General features: G+C 35.0%; 1 protein-coding gene across 2 annotated transcripts in view; it reads right to left on the bottom strand.

The window, feature by feature from the left end:
* MKLN1 (muskelin 1) overlaps window positions 1-20,941 on the bottom strand; it is a 212,545-nt gene that overhangs the window by 84,851 nt on the left and 106,753 nt on the right. For both annotated transcript variants that reach the window (XM_042924831.1, XM_042924822.1), the window contains exons 5-6: window positions 19,201-19,310; window positions 16,391-16,583 (exon numbers count right to left, since the gene is read on the bottom strand). In XM_042924831.1, coding sequence (XP_042780765.1) covers window positions 16,391-16,583; window positions 19,201-19,310 — 303 coding nt within the window. The remainder of the gene's footprint in view (window positions 1-16,390; window positions 16,584-19,200; window positions 19,311-20,941) is intronic.

Genomic DNA, 20,941 nt, shown 5'->3' with positions numbered 1-20,941 from the left:
TGACTGAGCCATCCAGGCATCCCTACATTTTCTTCAACAAGAGTTTTCTTTTACATGAATCCAAATAGATTCTAAAGACAACTTTATTGTAAATTCTATCATTTGACTCTGAAAAAAGGTTTTCCCTTTTACTTTATTTAGTCCCTGAATGTAAATTTGTAAGTAAAGCTGTCTGTTCTCCATGACTGTGTAATACACAGAAATCTCCCTAATTTCTTTCTTTTCTGGGTAATTATGAAGATTATAACCATACCCTTTAGCTTTCAAGTCTTTTCAGATGACTTTAACTGAAAGCTTCCATCTTGGGATATACACTCCTCTAGCTGTTCTTTTTCTTTGCCTTTAGGTCTTCAACAAAATTCTCGCAAAAAGAAAGTTCTAATATTCATCTTCCCTTTTTTAAAATAGCACTCACACATTAGCATTTATATTTTAATTGTCAAAGGGGAACAAGGGGTGCCTGGGTAGCTCAGTCGGTTAAGTTTCTGACTCTTGATCTCAGCTTAGGTCTTGATCTCAAAGTCGTGAGTTCAAGCCCCACAATAGGCTTAGAAAAAAAAAAAAAAGTATGAGGAACAAGTAGATTCATGACTTATTTTAGTGAGTGTTTCTATCATAATCCACCCCCTGCGTGCTTTTCTTTTCTTTTTTAAGTTTTTTTTTAATGGTCATATATTTCTGAGAGACAGAGAGAGACAGAGACAGAGTGTGAGTGGGGGAGGAGCAGAGAGACAGGACAGGGAGACACAGAATTGCAAGCAGGCTCCAAGCTCTGAGCTGTCAGCACAGAGACCAATGTGGGGCTGGAACCCACCAACTGTGACAACTGTTGAGATCATGACCTGAGTTGAAGTCGATGTTAAACGGACTGAGCCATCCAGGTGTCCCTCCCCTGTGGGCTTTCCTGATAATTCTTGCCCATCCAGCCTACTCTGACCAATAATCTTCTCCCATTACAAGACTGGAAATCTTTTTGCAGATAAAATGTTGTGGGGCTCTGTTAGTAACGGTAAGTTGTGAGACACATAAAAGTTACATAATCCTTTTTCCAAAACCTGAAACAGAAGATAAAATTATTTGATAAAGATTTAAAAATATACATTAATTTAAAAATATATATTAATTCTACATAATGGCTAACTGAAGAGAAATGAAAAAAAGTAAAAGATGGGAATATACAGAGATGAGGAGAAAACTAAGAAAGACAAACTGCAGACATGAAAAACACAAAGCAAAAATAGAGAAAATTAGAGAAGTCATAAATTTCACATTTTTAACAGTAACCAACTGCCATATTACCTACATCTCTCATACTAATTAGTTATACAACTTTGATAAGTAAGTTCCTTATCTCTAAAACTGGTGTTTAAGAGTTAGATAGGGCCTGTGGGGCACATGGGTGGCTCAGTCGATTAAGTGTCTTACTTCAGCTCAGGTCATGATCTCGCGGTTCACGGGTTCAAACCTCCCATCAGGCTCTGTGCTGACAGCTCAGAGTCTGGAGCTGACTTTGGATTCTGTGTCTCCCTTTCTCTCTCTCATGCTGTCTCTCCCCTGCTCATGCTGTCTCTTGCTGTCTGTCTGTCTGTCTCTCTCTCTCAAAAAGCTGGATAGAGCCAGTGGTTCCTTCCAAATTCTGGCACACTAAGATTACACCACCGTTACAACCAATATATTTACTGAACTACATGTGTCAGGTGATTCCACCTTACGTTCGTCTTAGAAGAGTCTCCATCTCCTCTTTCTCCTTAAGCCTTGCAGCACTATTCTGAAAGAGAACTCAAATCCACTGGGGAAAATTCTTCTGAGAGCTGCTAAGGCAGTGATCACATCAACAGGTCCAATCAAATGGATGACCCCATCCCTGATCTTTAAAGTCCTTCTGCACATTGCAAGTAAAATTAAGCTCTCTAATTGTTTCTTCAGCCAATCCTTTCACCCCAACTCTTACAAACCTAAAAAGCACACAAATACTCATCAAGACCTTCATGTTGGTTTTTTTTTTTTTTCTATCAAATACAGCTGACCTAAGAAAATACTGTCAGTAATTTTCAAAGTAAAAAGAACAAACCCCCCAACGTTATATAATTTTTGTAAAATAATTTGTAAATATACACAGACACACAGATGGAAAAAAAATACAACAGTGACATACATTGAAAAGGTGTGATTTTCTTTGGTTTCCAGGTTTAGGATGATTTTTTATTTGGGCATTTTTATTTGTACTTTACTGTTTCCCCAACTGTTTTGCATCGAGTACTACAATTACCAGAAGAAAAGCCACAAAGCAACTAAATATATGGAATTATTTCTAAACCTCAGAAGAACTTTGTAACATATTGTTATTATAACATAATGTAACAAAAGCCATTTTCATAGCCTTTGTTACTCCTGAAATGTCTATTCTTCACAAGTCACTAGACACATCCACATTTCATCAGTGCTTTTATACACTGATGTTAGCTTGTTTTTAACAAGGACAAAGAGCCAAATACACCCAAAGTATTTACAATCAGGCTTGCAGAGGATATTACTTGCAAAATTTAAAATATTAAATCCATGGGTTGTCTGGGTGGCTCCATCAATTAAGAGTCTGATTCTTGGTTCAGGTCATGATCTCATGGTTCTTGAGTTTGAGTCCCGCTTCGGGCTGCATGCTGAGACTGCGGAGCCTGTTTGGGATTCTCTCTTTCCCTCTCTGCCCTTTCCCCACTCATGCACACACTCTCTCTCTCTGAAAATAAATATTAAGCTTAAACAAAATTAATCTTCTCATGAATAATGACAGTTAATAGCATAGCATCAGATATACTCAGTATATAATAAACGCTTAGAGGGGCACCTGGGTGTCTCAGTTGGTTAAGTGTCCGACTTTGGCTCGGGTCACAATCTCACAGTTTGTGAGTTCGAGCCCCATGTTGGGCTCTGTGCTGACAGCTGAGCCTGGAGCCTGCTTTGGATTCTGTGCCTCCTTCTCTCTCTCTGCGCCTCCCCCCCCCCCCCATCTTAAAAATAAATAAACATTAAAAAAAATTAAAGAAAAAAATAAAAGCTTAGAATAGAAAAAAAGGCAGGGGACAGGCAGAGTTTCCTAGCCACACGGTTGACATTTTTTCTCTGAGTCACCTTAATGTTACTAAGTATCTTACATTAAAATAAAATGCTCCTAAAACTCCTGCTTTCAATAAAGCATTTTCTTAGCATATAACGGCACCCTAACAAGTCACAGCATTTTCCCCAGAGTAGTCAAGCAAACGTTTGGAAAAAAAAATTATTTGGGGAACTTTTAAATTTGTCTCCATCTCTCCCTAATGAATTCCTTTTGTGTTCACTATTCTAAAAGACAACAATTCTCTTTGATGTCTCCTACTCTTCTGTGGAGACTATTATGAAACCTAAAGAAAATTATTCAGATATAACATTATCAAATCTGGAAATAGCTTTTCAAAAAAGATCTTACCAAAGAAAAAAGAACTGACTTTTGCTGAGTACCAACTGTGAGCAAGACACCACAAAGGTTAAACTAATTTACTCCTTAAAATAAACCTATGGAATGATGATTATTAATTATTGCAAAGATTAAAAAGTCAAAGCTCAGAAAAGTTAAATAACATGCCCAAGGACTCTAAAAAATATATATATACCTATATATATATACATATATATATATATACACACACACACACACACACACACACCCCTATATATATACCTTTATATATATACCTATATATACACCTTTATATATGTGTGTGTATATATATATATATATATATATATTTATATATATATATGTATACATATGTATATATGTGTGTGTGTGTGTGTGTGTATATATGTATATATATATATATATATATATATATATATATATATATATATATATATATATATAAAACAGACATAGGACGGATCAGTTTGTTTTTAATTACATCTAAGATAAAACACTGTAACAGACATGGCAAAATTTACCTATTCAATAACACATGGAAAAAAAAGCAAGACTTTGGAAAATAAAACTTGCCATACCAAATCATTCTACTACATATTAAACAAATCCAATATTAAAAGAATAAAACTAAAAGAGTTGAAAAAATTATTTTTGATTTAAAGGAAACAATGTAATCTCCCTATAAAAACCTATGGGCTACTGTGGCTAAAGTTTACTTGTTATGTTTCATTTCTTCTCTGGAATGCTGGTTTGTCCCTACTCTGGATTACTTACTTACCCAAAGCATTCCTGTCAGTTGGAAATGGTTCCTTATAAGCAATGGCTTGTTTGAGAATCTAGCTATTCTACCAAAAAACAAAACACTTCTTCTTTTGGAGAAATCATGGCTTAACATAAGACAAAGGTAGAAATCTATGAATTCCAGCCCTCTCATATTCCTTTCTACACTCCACCTACCCAACTCTATTATTAGTTTATTGACCTTCTTACATGTTACAGTATTAAATCATCTAACCACTCTATATCAAAAATTCTATAACAATTTTTAAAAAGCTTGTATTGTACAGAGGAACATGATAAACGAAGGATGACTCTCGTTTAATCTATTCTAATATGCATTACTGCCTCTTGCCAGGTAATCTGGGTTACCAATAAATAGTCCAGATTGGATCTGGAGTATGTTACATGGAGTGGCTACTTTCAGCAGAATAACATGCTTTAAGAGTCTTCTTTTATGTCTTCAAAAAGAAAAGTAATAATGGAAATGTTTATTAAGGCTTTGGTAAATATTAAAATTGCTTTAAATCCATAAGAGATATACTAAAGAAACTTTACTTTTTTAATAGAAAAAGTGAAATGTCTAGAAATCGAACAAGCTTGAAATCCCTTGAAACAATCAATAAAAATGCTGCAAAGACTAAAGCAGGGTAAAGATTTTTTCAAAATACGTTGATTTCGGTACCTTAAATTAAAATTACCTTTACCTCTTTTAATTTAAAAGAATTCCCTTTTAAGATCTGAAAATAAATAAAAAATTGACACCTCTCCACCCTAAACAGTTTCAGCATGTTCCCTATATTTCTAATTCTTGAAAGATCTTGCCTTTTGTTTCAGTATTCCTACTTGTAGGTATTTTATATGACTCAGCCAAAACTTAGACTATTAAAACAAATTAAAAACTGAGGCATTTAAACATTCTTGTGAACTATCTAAGTTTAAAAATTACTTCTATGTTTTAAGAGGAAGGCAGGCAGTTGCTAATATTTCTATTTCTGACAAACATCAAAAGCAGGAAATCAGAAGGTCTGATAAAAAGTAAAACTATCCAAAAGAAATGAAAATATCACTTAGGAGAAAGCATGCTATTACCTAGTTGCTAACAATTTTCTAACTATTTAAAGTCTCCAGGTCCAATACCACCTCATTTTTTTCACCTATGATTAAGACTATAATAAACACATTTCATACAGTCCTAACTAGGCACAAGATGTTCTTGTCTCTAGTAGTGAATATCCTCTCAAAAAGTACATGATAAAAAAATGCAACTTAGGAAGTTTTTACCAAAAGAAAAAAAAAAAAATTCAAACCTCATCAAAGATTAAAAAAAGAGAGAGAGAGCATGGATTATAGTACTGTAGCCTAAACCCAAACTTCTATCAGACTGATTTCTCATCAAAACAGAGATGACAGGGACGCCTGGGTGGCTCAGTTGGTTGAGCCTCCGACTTCGGCTCAGGTCATGATCTCACAGTCTGTGGGTTCGAGTCCCGCATCGGGCTCTGTGCTGACACCTCAGAGCCTGGAGCCTGCTTCCGATCCTGTGTCTCCCTCTCTCTCTGCTCCTCCCCGACTCTCACTTTGTGCCACTCTGTCTCTCAAAAATAAATAAATGTAAAAAAATTAAAAAAAAAAAACAACAGAGATGACATTCAGAAGAAATACAAAATCACTTATAGGCAGTAACTTGTAGAACATAAAGTCCTTTTTGATAATTCAAGAATAATAATGGCTGCATAAAGCAGATTTTTAAAAAAATATATGCTTTTCAGCAGTTTGTTAGAATTCTGCAAAGAGACATAATTATGGCAGTTTATACTACAATAATAATAACTACTGGGGAAACTGAAGCAGTAAACATTTACTAGGACAGGAAAGCATAGTAAAGTACAGATCCAAATCTTAGCTCTGCCACTTACCACCTGCACTATCTTAGGCAAACTGCTTTTTTAGATGGGGATAACAACAGCGCTTACCCTAGAAGGTAGGTATGATAACTACATAAATTAATTCATAAATAGGGTTTAAAAAGGTAAATGGCACATTGCAAAGCCTTCAAATACATGTTAGTTATGACAGTGACAATGATGTGATGTTTGGAACTATACTTAGCAGAAAACTAACCAGCTTTGATGCACAAAATGAGAAATACGGCACAAAAGCAGATAGGAGTGGAGAAGGGGGAGCAATTGATGTGTGGGAATAATAAAAAAACGATCTTGGAAGAGCTGGCCTTGAAGAATTAGTTGGAAGTGAATAGTGATGGAAAGGAGTAATCAGGGCAGGGAACAAACAGGCATGAATGAGCAGGAATTACAGGAAGAAGCAACATTTTGGATGGCAATCAGGGGGAAAAAAGGAGAGATTTTATATGATGAGCACTGCTGCAAAGAAACAGTATCTGAAAGGAAAAGAAGTATCATAAGGAAAAATCTTGCTATCCTGGAACACAGCCATATCTCCTGACCCACAGGAACTTCCCTAAAATAGTGAGAAAAAACTCACCTCATTTAAAGATTAGTACTACTCAGAAATAATCAACTCAAGTTTCATACAAAGATATAAAAAGGAAAAGGAAGAAAGAAACTTTTTAAAGTGGCAAATGAATCTGATTCAACAGGAAGATGTAGATAAAAACAACCAAATACCTCTCTATGGATGTAAAAAAGTTAAGCAACAACCCTCTCTATAAAACATTAAGAGATGTAAACAGTTGAAAAAGACACAGTGAAACAATAAAAGGAAATAAAACATGAATTGTCAGAGTTGAAGGTAAAGAGGAAGAAAAAAAAATATCACATAAATGAAGGCCAAAGTGCAAGGAGAGAAAACCCCACTTATAGTCATAGAAAGGAGATCAAGAATTTAGAGAAATTTGAAAAGTTCAAAGTAAATGTGCATTTAAAAAGGATAAATGAGAAAATGAAAGAAATGAATGACAAAGGCAACATATATTTGACTAAAAGAAAACCAAAATACACAATAGTTAACAGGGCTGCCACACTGGCGTTGCCCTTTTAACGTAACTACAAAAATAGTCTACCTGGGTGGCTCAGTCGGTTGAGGGTCCGACTTCGGCTCAGGTCTGATTTCATGGTGTCTGAGTTCAAGCCCTGCACTGGGCTCTGTGCTGACAGCTCAGAGCCTGAAGCCTGCTTCAGATTCTGTGTCTCCCTCTCTCTCTCTGCCCCTCCCCTGCTCACGCTCGCGCTCTCTCTCTCTCTCTCTCTCTCTCTCTCTCTCTCAAAAATAAACATTAAAAAAATTAAAAAGAATAAAATAAAATCATCTAAAACAAAAATAAAATATTTAAACAGCCATAAGGAAAAAGAGTACATTCCAAGGAGCAACAGTTGAGAATTACAGTACACTCTCGATAGGAAAAATGGAAGCTAGTTAACTGTGGACTGATATCCAAAATGTATTTGAAGAAAATAACCCTCAGGGTGCATGGGTGTCTCAGTAGGTTTAGCGTCCAACTCTGGATTTTGGCCCAGGTCATGATCTCAGTTTGTGAGATCAAGCTCCACATTGGTCTGTGCGCTGACAACGTGGGGCCTGCTTGGGATTCTCTCTCTCTCTGACCCTCCCTCACTCTCTCTCTCAAAATAAATAAATAAATAAAAATTTAAAAATATTAAAATTTAAAAAAGAAAAAAAATACTGTCAACCTAGAATTCCATATTCAGCAAAAATATCCTTTAAGAAAAGAAATAAAATTTTCAAGCAAAGAAAAACCGAGAGAGTTCACCTACATTAGAAGAAATTCCAAAGGATATGCTTAAGGCAGAAGAAAACTGATCCTAGATATAAGGTCAAAGATGCAAACATCAACAAAGAACAAAAAAACTAGTAAATATTTAGGAAAACTTAATGAACACTGGCTGAAAATTGAGTTTTATAGAGTCTTTTAATATGGTATCAAAATAATGGACAACAATAGCATATGAACTGGAAGGTGAATAGATGAGAGTTGAAAATCCACTAAGTTCTAGTACAGGAAAAGGGTAAAGGTACCGATGAATTCTGTTAAATATGTGTACTTGGTATAATTTCTAGACTAATCATATAGTCTAGATAAACAGAGTATGCTGCTTCCAAACAAACATAAGAAAAAAATGGGGCACTTGGGTGACTCGGTTGGGCATCCGACTCTTGATTTTGGCTCAGGTCATGGTCGCACAGTTCCTGGGCTGCAGTCCCATGTCAGGCTCTGCACTGTCAGCATGGAGCCTACTTGGAGTTCTCTCTCCCTCTCTCTGTGCCCCTACCCCACTTGTGTGTACGCTCTCTCTCTCAAAATAAATAAATAAACTTAAAAAAAGAAAAACAAAAAGAAAAACAATGAAAAGATTAAAAGCAAAGAAGAGACAACAACCAAAAAATGAAAGATACGGCAAAACATATACCGTAAAATGGTAAGATTAAACCTATATATTTACCAATAATTCAATCATACGAAGTAAATAAATGCTCAAATCAAAAGAAGGCAGATTTTTTTTTTAAATCAAACTAAATCCTTCTTTTAAAAAAAGAATACAGACGGGCACCTGGGTGGCTCGTAGCATCTGACTTCAGCTCACATCATGATCTCATGGTATGTGAGTTTCAGCTCTGCATCGGGCTCTGTGCTGACAGCTCAGAGCCTGGAGCCTGCTTCAGATTCTGTCTCCCTCTCTCTCTGCCCCTCCCCTGCTCATGCGTGAGCATCCCTCTCTCTCTCAAATATAAATAAACATTAAAAATAAAAATAAAAAATAACAAAAGGATATATAACGGCTGAAAATAAAAGGTAAAAATAGATGTTATGCAAACACCAAATGAAAAGCTTAATGTAAGCTTAATGTAATTTATACCTTTTCAAGCAAAAACACCACTAGAGATAAAAACATATTTCATAATGATAAAAGATTTAATTCAAAATTAAAGAATTTAATATGTATATATACCTAGAAACATGGCTTTCAAAATCTATAAAGCAAAATTTGACAGAGCTATAAGAGACAGGCAATTCTAAAATCACACTGGAAAGTTTAATATTTTTCTTAGTAACTGAGAGAATCAGATAAAATCACTCTCAGTAAAGAAAATTTATGAAACATGGTTAGCAAACTGGACCAATTGGGCATATACAGAAAATTACCTTAACAAATAAAGAATTCATTTTCTGCCCAAGTATGTATGATATGTTTATAGAAATTAAACAGACTGGACCATAGTAAGTCTTATCAAATTTCAAAGAACTAGAATCCTATAAATACATACTGTATTTATAAATAAATTTATAAATAAATAAGTTTCTAAATAAATCCTATAAATACAATACATGCATTCATGCCAGAAATCAGTTACAACAATAAAAAAAATCATAACATATTTGGAAATTAAAAACAAAACTACATTTCTATCTAACTATGGCTCACAAAAGAGCCATATTATTTCATAATGAAATTACTGAACTGGACAAAAATGAAAATACTTCATAGCACAACTAAAAAATAAGTAGAGGGGGATTTATATCCTTAAATTCATACATGGGAAAATAACAAAGTCTGTAAATTAATATGCCAAGCATGCATCTCAGTAAGTTATAAAAAGACAGCAAATTAATGCCAAAGAGAGAAAGAAGACACATTAAACATAGAGCATCAGTCGAAGATATTAGAAGTAATGGAAAGAATCAACAAACCAGAAATTGGTTTCCTCAAAAGACCAGTATATACTTGATAAGCTTCTGGTGACAGTAAGAGTGATGGGGGGGAAAAAAGAATTCATAAATGAGAAACAGAAAGAATGAAAAGAGACATTTCAAGAAGTCCTGAAAACATTAAACAAGGGGATATCATGTATATTTTCATGCCCACAAGTTTGAAATTTTAAGTGAAACTGACAAATTCCTAGAAAAAGATATCTTGTTAAACGCTCAACCAACCAAACAACCCTGAACAGTCCTACATTTAAAGAAGTTGAATTGATAGACAAAAGTATTTCCTCCAAGCAATTTCGAAGCACAGAGAGCATTATGACAAGTTCTACCAAGCACATGAGAAAGAATTCAAATCTTACACATACTCAGATTACAGGAAGAAAAGTTTAGCTCAACCTTTTCTGTGAGATCAGTGTAACAATGATGCTAAACCTGAAGAGAAAGGTAAAAATTACAAGGCCAATCTTACTAATGAAAATAGTTGGAAGAATTCTAACAAAACATTAGTCCATCTATGTCCAAAATAGACCAAAAATTATGTAAGGAAGATAGGCTTATCTGAGAAATGGGAAGTTAAATATATCTGAGGTTTAACATTAGAAAATCAATCACTGTGATTTCACATATGAATAGAATTTAGGAGGAAAAAATCGTATCACAAAAGATAGCGAAAAAGTGGTAAAACTCAATACCCATTAATAACATCAACTCTTAGCAATCTAGGAATCTAATACAGAAGCTCCAAAACCCCAGATCAAGTAAGATACTTTGCAATGAAATGCTGAAAACATTTCTTTTGAGATAGGGATATCCACTATCATTATGTCATCTCACCCTTGTACTAGATATCCTGACCAAAAGATTAAGCACAAGAGAACAAAATAAGGCATAAGGAGGGTTGGAAAGAAAAGTGTGCCATTATGCATACGTCTTTTAAACTGAACAGGAGTGAAAACACAACAAAGCAGAACTTGTGATATACAGCGAGCAGTGTTTATGTCACTGTCTGGATCCCAAGACCCACCAGCTCGTACTTTCGAGCATTTGTCTTGTTTTTCCTTAAGCTCCTCTTTCTGGTTTAGCTCTAAACTCAGGCAAATGAAACCTGAAACCACTCATGAGGTGATGGCGAGGGCCCTGACAAGACCCCACAGGCTCAGACCACCCAGACCTTTTCAGCTAAACTCCCAACTCCCGTGCAGAAGGACCATGGGGTGACCTCTGGAATGACTCACAACAACCTTTACCTCATTATAATACTAAAACCTCTGCCCAAAGAGGAGACTCGGCTTCATTTACATGACATACAATCTATGTGTAGGCACGTTTCCTTAAGGCACATGGTGACCTTATGCCCTTCTCTACAAGAGATCACAAGGCTTCCCAATCTAAATATTCATCCTAACCCTAAACAAAAGGAACCCATTTATCCCCTCTTTGGGAGTCACAGTTTTGGAAGCCATCCCCTGTGATCTCCTTCTATGCTACAGTTTTCTTTGCGAAACAACTCAACCTGGGAAAGTATCTGACTCACCAGGGAGCAAACTACATTTAAAAGAAAATTCTTTAACACTAAATGCTTGTATTAGTAAAAGAAGGATCTCAAATTAATGGCCTCGGATTTCATTTGTAAGAAATTAGAAAAAGAGCAAATTAAAACTACACTATGCAGAAAAAAAGGGAAATAATAAAGGTAGAAATCAATGAAACAGGACACACACACACACACACACACACACACACACACACACACACGGGTGAGAGGAGAGGTAACAAAGAAACCAAAAGCTGTTTTCTTAAAATGAAACTAATAGATGTCTAGCCAGACTGCTGACACAAAAAAAGACAAATACAAAAGACAAAAATTACCACTATAAAAAATAAGACATAAAGGTGCCATAAAGGCATAAACAACATTATGCCAATAAATGCACTAATTTAGATGAAATGGGCATGTCCTTTAAAAGGTACAAACCACTGGGGCGCCTGGGTGGCTCAGTTAAGCGTCCAACTCTTGGTTTTAGCTCAGGTCATGATCTCGCGATTTGTGGGATGGAGTCCCGCGTCGTGCTCTGCACTGACAGCTCAGACCCTGCTTGGGATTCTCTCTCTCCCTCTCTCTCTCTACCCCTCCCCTCCTCATGAGCTTTCTCTCTCTCAAAATAAATAACTTTAAAAAAAGACACAAACTACCCATGCTCACTCAGGATACATAGAATATGAACAGCCCTATAGCCATTAACAATACTAGATCTGTAGTTAAAAACCCTGCCACAGGGGCGCCTGGGTGGCTCAGTCGGTTGAGCGACTTCAGCTCAGGTCATGATCTCAGTCTTTGAGTTCGAGCCCCGCGTCGGGCTCTGTGCTGACAGCTCAGAGCCCGGGGCCTGTTTCAGATTCTGTGTCTCCCTCTCTCTCTGACCCTCCCCCGTTCATGCTCTGTCTCTCTCTGTCTCAAAAATTAATAAACGTTAAAAAAAATTAAAAAAAAAAAAAACAACCCTGCCACAAAGGCTAGAAACTCCAACAAGCCTAGAGATCTCACTTAAAAAAAATGCTGTCAGGGAAACAGGCCAGCCACATAATTAACCACCACTGCGTAAACCACGGGGTGAGAAGAAACAGATAAAAGAGGAGAAAGAAAAGGGAGAAGAGGAGGGAAAGTGGGAAGACAATAAAGACCTCCAGCTGAAACTTTTGGACCCTTTTATTAAACTTGATTTTACTAAACTTTACTAAACTTTATCACTCCCTTACCTCACAAAAGCAAACTTTAATTTCAAGAGGAAATAAGATAAACACTGCAAAGTGATGAGTTCCTGTTCCTAGGTGATTACTTTTGCCCATAATCACTGGACTCTACCTTCTCCCCAGACATTGTCAACAAAAAAGTAGCATTAATTGGTTCAGGAATCACCTGTCACGAAATTAAATGTAAATGCAGGGATGTTTCTTTCTCTTTTTAATATGAAATTTATTGTCAAATTGGTTTCCATACAACACCCAGTGCTCATCCCAACAGGTGCCCTCAATACCCATCACCCACCCTCCCCTCCCTCCCACCCCCCATCAACCCTCAGTTTGTTCTCAGTTTTTAAGAGTCTCTTATGTTTTGGCTCCCTCCCTCTCTAACCTCTTTTTTTTTTCCCCCCTTCCCCTCCTCCATGGTCTTCTGTTAAATGCAGGGATGTTTCTAACAACTAGGAAGCCTATTAGACACATTCTTAAAATACCATACTTGAAGAACATGTTAATATATATACAAAAAATCATTTTTTGTTTCATCCATTATAAGATGCTTCATAGAAAATGCTTTTCATTCTCTCAACTTTCCTATTTAGCAAACAGGAACTTCTTGCCCTTCTCTATGTTTTTAGTGGAACACAAGCCAAAAAACTCTTCAGTGTTTACTTCCTTATTTGTCCAACAAATCATCATCAGTGAAGTCAGCAGCAACTGAACAACCTTGAAAGGAATGTTTATTAACTAAATACTGTTCCAAGCCAGTTTAGGAATACAAAAAACATGACTTAGCTCTAAGTCTCAAGAACAGAGTTACGACCAATATTCCCTAAACTCGGGTCCTTCCTAGAGCCAATAAGTCTCTGTAGTATCAGAGTTTCACATAGTTTTAACAGTTTCTCTTATAGGAGTATATTTATAAAGACACAGTTTTTATTTAGTTTTTTAAATTTATTGTTTATTTTGAGAGCGAGCGAGCACATGAGCAGGGGAGGGGCAGAGAGAGGGTAGGGAGGAGAGAGAATCTCAAGCAGGTTCTGAGCTGTCAGTGCCTGACTCAGGGCTCCATCTCAGGAACCATGATTATGACCTAAACCAAAACCAAGAGTTGGATGCTTAAGTGACTGGCCACTCAGGTGTCTCCTAAAGACACAGTTTTTAAATATAACTGTTTCTAGCCTAGTCATAGCATAAAGTTGCCAGTTGCTTTTGTTGTCATTGTTATTTACCTTAATAAAATACTACATGCCTTAAAGATCTGAAACAAAAGTAACAAACCATGAAAGCACGTATGACTTCCTCATTCTCAGAAATGGCATACATAGGAGGGCCTGGGTGGCTCAGTTAGTCAACCTTCTGACTCTTGATTTAGACTCAGGTCATAATCTCACGTGTTTGTGAGATCAAGCCCAGATTGAGCTCAGCATCGGGCTCATGGAGCCTGCTTGGGATTCTTTCCCTCCCTCTGTCTCTGCCCCTCCCCTGCTCATGTGTGCACGTGCTTTAACGCATGCTCTTTCTCTCCCTCTCTGAAAATAAAGATTAAAAAAAAAAATGGCATACATACATTTATACTTTCACTGGTGGCATCTGAATGGTTTGGGAAGAGATTAATAATCATACATATTCTATTTGTTTATATTCCAATGTTTATTTTATTACCAATATGGGAAAAATTTTTTTCTTCCCAATCTGCTCCCTAGTTCCTTTCCCCCTTCTACCTCACCCCAAACAGTAATCATTTATTTGCAAGAATCATTACCAAATAAATATAAATAAGCCCTAACAATGTATAAAGCTAAGAGACAAGTTGATTATTACAAAGCAATGAAGCCAGAAGCAATTCATTTTAAGTTAATTTAAAATTTATAAACTCAAAGTAGGCTGTACTGGTTCCATTTTCTTCAGTTGTAAAATAGTCAACCTATCTGATAAATGAGCATCTAATAACAAACGGTAACAGCAATAAGATTAAACTATATGAAAGCACAGAACTGAGAAAGTCTATTTTTCTTTCTCCCTATTAAAAAAATCACCAAATTTCATTCCACAAGTTTTATACTGAACACTGAGCTGTTTTTACTCACAGTGCTTCTGATACCAAACGTATGGGTTTTTTTTTCACACCAACCATTTCTCCAATTTTCTGACACCAAATGGGATGTATCCAACATTTCAATTCTGACACTATCTGCCTGAAGTTACCAACAGGTCCCCATAAGTGAAAGGGCTCAGTCCCACAAGCCTACCCCACTTCAGATGCCAACTGCAAGTCCCAGGCCACCTGTACTTCTGATTTACTGTGTACGAATCTGGGGTTCCCACAACCCCCTTCAGGACTGATAATAAAACCAGAGAGAGAGAGAGAGAGAGAGAGAGAGAGAGAGAGTGTGTGTTTTCCATGTGTTCTTCGGGCACTTCAATGTTTAAGGCTTTTCTTTTTTTTTGGGGGGGGGGTGGATAGGCTCCACCACCTAGGCATGACTGATTAAAACATCAGCCACTGGTGACTGAACTCAGTCTTTGACCCCTCTCCCCTCCCCAGAGTTCAGGGTGGCGCTGAAAGTTCTAGCCCTCTGCACACGTGGTTTGTGTTTCTAGAAATCTGAATCTATCTAGGGACCCCAGCCACCTGTCATTTCAATATCTAAGACACTCTTATCCCTCCACCAAATTCCAATAGTTTTAGGAGACAAAGACCAAATGTTTATTTGTTTTTTATTATACCATAAGCACGTATTCTGCTCTTTGTCACTGTGAAAGTTAGTGGGAGATTTTTTAAAAGAATGCCATTCTATAACAGAGATCCTTTTTTAAAATAACAAAACAGGGTTGCCAGGGTGGCTCAGTGGGTTGAGTGTCCGACTCTTGATTTTGTCTCAGGTCATGATCTCTTAAGGGTCATGGGATCAAACCCTGTGACAGGCTTGGTGCTGAGCATGGAGCCTGCTTAAAAAATATTTTCTCTCACTCACTCTCTCTCCCCCTCCCTCCCTCCTTCCCTCCCTCTCTCTCACACACTCTTGCTAAAAATAAAAAAAATAAAAGAAAAATAAAAGAAAATAACAAAACATAAGACTTTAAATATTCAAATAGGTGCCATCATCCAAAACAATTACCTCTGGAGAGTATATCGTGTTCTGATATTCACATTTCTTTCAAAACCAGATTACAAACCACCCAAGAAAATCAGCAAATATGCAGCATCCATACCACACAGATATTTCCAATACAAATCTCCTAATTCATTATAGCTTTCAACTAATAATGTTTTTTTGGCATATCCAACTATCCATTATGCCAAATTATGTCATTAAAATTGGTAATTGTATATCAACAAAAATACATAAAGGAATAAATAGGCCCCTAACATAGAAGGTAGCATTTAAAGCATTTTTTTAAACATTGTTTAGTGCTAGTCAATGTTAGCATTCAGAAATGCATCCTTCCATGGTTTCCTAAGATGGCAACTTAGATTTAGATATGTGAGTTGAAATATGTTTCTTTTTTGTTTTTCAAGTCTCATTATGAACCTATTTTTATATAAAAGAAGCACATAATTCAACAAGCTAACAATCTTTACAGAATGAAAAGACAGGGAAAAAAGTAAACTAATAATTGGCATAAGCTTATATTCTTTTCAAAAAACTGTTTCTTGTATACACTTGAAGTCACTCTAATAACCAAACTAAGTTTACACGTCTATAACATACCATTTACAGCTTTTTCAATCAATTCTTCACAAGCATCAAAATCACCCTTCAACACCAGTTTATCATGTAGATCTGTTAACATGGGATGTTCCAGGGCAATCCTGGTTTTTTTTTGCAGCGATTCAAAGGCCTCTGTATAGTTGTGTTGTCTAAAGTGTTTTAGGCAAAGGCGAATGGCTTCCTGTTCACGGTACTACTGGAACACAAGAGAAAGTATGAAAAGAAGAGATTTGCTTAGTTATTACTGTAGGCAATAACAAGTGACAACAAACCTAAAGTGAGTGTTTACTATGTGCTAAGCACTGTACTAACACTCTTCATTAGTATCATTATCATTCCCACTTTGAAATGGCAAAATTAAAGCTTAGTCAATTGTAATCGCTTGCCAAAAGTCACAAAGTATATAGCAGAAAGATATGAAAAAGATAAATATATACAAATATACCCACAGGTATATATTTCATGAAGTTGAAAGATATAAAAAGATGAAACCAAACCTTGAGCCTGAACTTTTAAGAAAAGAAGCAGAAAAACTGTTTATCAAAGACCACTGAAGACTACCAAGATTATAACGTCTATAGCTTTTACTAATCAGATTGCAATGGTGGTACTGAAAGCACAGAAACCATTACACGATACACAGAAGTCATCACGCTTTTTGTTCTTGGTTCTTAGTAATAAGTTATTACTTGAAAAGCAAATATTATCCAGTGTTTATATATTTCAAAATTCACAAACAGGTTTTATGCCTCAAAATGTTCAGAAAGAGATTACTTAAATTTTATAATTTTTTCCAAGCCTAGCTACCTTATCTATTAAATAGCTATAAAGTAAACATCTCAATTAACTAGAATCCAAAAAGAATGTTGAGCTTATTAACTCTCTAATAGGATGAATGCCAAAAATACAAGCTCAGATTTTTTTGAAAAAGTAACTTCAAGAATACTTTATGAAATTTCCACAAATTTCCTAAGTTAACAAAATTAATGACAAAAAAGCAATGCATGATGACCAAACAAAAATATGATTTTCTTGTAAGCATGATTCTTTAATAAGGCAAAAAATAATACTACCTTTTAGAAGATTTATAAGACTTGAAACACAAATAAGCTTATAGTTGGCTGATTTTTTTATTAATAAAATGTCAAAATATCTTTCCTTAAGTATTACAGTTAACCATGATTTTCCTTTCAAATAACAAAAGATTATTTATCCAACCTAACTTTACATTATTAATTTATTACCCTTGGCCTCTAAATAAAGATTTATCATGACTATCAAGAAACATACTAAACAGTGATACCTTTCAATCATGTTGCCTTTAGGAATGTGAGTCATATCCACATTTTAAGTTTTCTATCAAGTTGTATACAGATACATAGAAGGAGAAAATTTATGAAATAATAGAATTTTAATGCTTTAAGAAAAACACTAAAACTCAAAGAGGATGAAGAGTTATCTAATTTCTAAAGGTTCATAATAAATGCAGAGAACTTGAAAAGTGAACGAGGCTGAACAATTTTATGCTCTCAAATATAATCTCTCCACAAGGCTGGGGGTGAACAGGTGAAATGTGCAACTTCCTACAATATCAAGAGATTTGTGTGAGTATGTTAAAGAAAACACACACACACACACACACACACACACACACACACACACACACCATAGGCTAAAGGGAAAATTTTATTCAGTAACAGAGAAATTTAACCATTATTTTTTAAAAGAACCAACAGAATTTAGAAGATGTTACATATGTACTATTATGTGTATAACACTGTAAAGGTGATTTTTAATATTTAAAAATATTGTCTCTACCTTGAACGAACTTACAGTATTACAGGGAATCCAAGAATATAGGAAAAATACAGAAAATACTAAAAGTCGGCATCAATTTTAAGTTGAATATAATCAAATGCCAAAAATAAATTAGTCAAAGACTTCCTCAATTAAACTAACCAGAAAAAAGCTGAAATTCTACACTAAAAACCTAAGAATCTACATTGCTTCCCAACCTTCTAGGAGTAGATCAGTTCACCCCTACTTGAAAATAAAAATAACAGGAAGTGGTGATTGGACTAAAATTTTACTATCTTCTTGACAAGAGAGCCCCGCCCCCCAAAAAGTCATGAGTCGAATAAATATACATCAAAAACAAAAAACAAAGTATAAAGGGTATGCAAAAAACCCAGAAGATCTATTCCTCAATAATTTAAACTCACATTTTTCAGACTGCATCTCTTGTATAAAATAGTCGATGAATACAACTGTTAAATATAATTCTTATACTTCCTATAAGCACAAGATCATAATATTTATAAAAACTATTTCAAATTCTTTAAAAGAAAATATGCCTATTTTATTCAACAAATACAATGGAGTAATGTATTATAAAACCAATATAGAATCAAAGCTAGTCCACTAAAAACTGTGTTTAAATATTTCTATCAATATAGGCTGAAAACAAAATTCAGGGTCAGACAGGTAGTAATATAATGCCAGACCATCTGAGTTTATATGCTGGCTTGGGCACTATACAATTGTGTGGACTTGGGTAAGATACTAAACTCTCGGTGCTCTGTTTCATCATCTATAAAATAGGGATGATAATTGTACCTATCTCACAGAGTGGTAATGATTAAATACATCATAAAGATTTCTTAGCAGCTGGCAGAATGTAAATAATAAATGTTAGTTAATTAAGCATAACAGTTATTATTATTCTCAATAGCAATGAAGACAAGACTGACACATGTCTCCCTTTATAGGAATCAGAAACATAAAATCAGGATTTTAAAGCACAGTCCTACCTTGCTATACCAGTTGAGACAGGGCTGTACTACATCAGGATCATCAATGCCACTAAGTTCAACATACCAGATGCTAAAGTTAAAGCTGGGTCCCCAGGATAAGAGTGGAACTTTGTGAAGATAAAAAAGAAAGAAAAAGAAAAAAAAAATTAACATAGTTCAAATAAAACTTTAACAAAGTAAAATCACTATTCGAGCCTATTAAAATTCATTCAGCAAATTTTCGGAACATTTTCTAGAAGCCTAACACTGTATTATTAGGTGCTGGGGCTACAGTAAAAAAAATTAAAACAAAAATAAAAATAAAGAAAATATGAATCATGCCATCTAGAGGATTCTTTGACTATAAGAACACTATAAAATAAGTTTAAAGTGCTCATTTATTTACCCCTCTAAAAACAGGACAAGGCTAGATAACTAAGTAGGCAAATTTTATCAAACCCACAATAAACAAATAATTACTATATAAATTAAACTATATCAACACACAAAAAGAGATCAAAAGTTCAATTACTTAACAAGTGGCATAACCCTGAAAACAAAACCAGAAGAAAAAGAACTTAAGGCTAATCTCAGCTAACTATATATTCAAGAATTTTTAAAAGTTGCAGAAACATTCTACCAGGTTTTCACTGTAACCAAATGGGAGTTCACTGCAGGAATGGAAGGATGGTTTAACAACAGAAGCTATATTAATAATTCACAATGTTAACAAAGTGAAAGAGAAATGTGTTTGATAACTTCAAATAGTGCTGAGTAAATTAATAATATTCATTTCCTATTCATTAAAAAAACCCTTTTAATATGTAAGAAATAGAAGGCAAAATAAAACTACCTAAGCTAGATTTTTTTTTTAATACCAAAGGCCTCAAAAACTGAACTTAATGGAGAAACATTACATGGTGCCACTCAAGTCAGGAATCAGACAAAGCCCAATTATCTCTATTATGCAACACTATGTGGGAGATCTTATCAAATGTGGTGAGAAAAAAATGCAAATTAAAAAATATTAACACTTGAGGAATATTAACACCTATCTTCTTAAATAATTCAAGAGATTCAACAGGAAAACTTAAGTTTGTATGCAAGGTAAACATGAAAATCAGTTTTCCCTCTACTTATAATAACCAACTAGAAAATATAATGAAAAAGTCCTATTTAAAATGGCCAAAAGAACTTACAATATCTCAGAAGAAAGTTTAAAATATGCAAGGTCTATTTAAGAAAATACAGAGTTTTACTTAAGAAATGAAAAAACGAAATGACATACTACGTTCCTAAATGGAAAAACTCAATGTTGTAAACATCTCAGTTCCCCCCAATTATAAATTTAATGTAATCTCAATCAAAGTCTCAATGGAACATATCCATTTTATTCTTTAAAGATTATAAATAATTTCTGCGTGGGGCTCGAACTCACACCCCCAAGAGTCGCATGCTCCACTGACTGAGCCAGCCAGACATCCAATATTCATTTATCTCTTGTCATGTAATTGAACAAATTGGTTTTTAAAAAATGAGTAACACAAGAATATCGAAAAGAAAGTAAACATTCTAAAAATACATAGTAATTATAAGTCTGATATTAGTGGGCGAAAAGGAAGATAAATTACTGAAGCAGAAAAGTATATCCAAAAATCTCAAGATTCAGAGGAATTTACCTACCATAGGATGAAGGTAACATTTCACTTCAGTAATGACAGAACAAAGTAAAGGTTTTAAACATATGATCCACTGTCTC

This window comes from Panthera leo, chromosome A2 (assembly GCF_018350215.1).
Source record: "Panthera leo isolate Ple1 chromosome A2, P.leo_Ple1_pat1.1, whole genome shotgun sequence".
NCBI lineage: Eukaryota > Metazoa > Chordata > Mammalia > Carnivora > Felidae > Panthera > Panthera leo.
The sequence above is the reverse complement of the archived record's forward strand: the minus strand, read 5'-3'. Positions and strand labels throughout refer to the sequence as shown.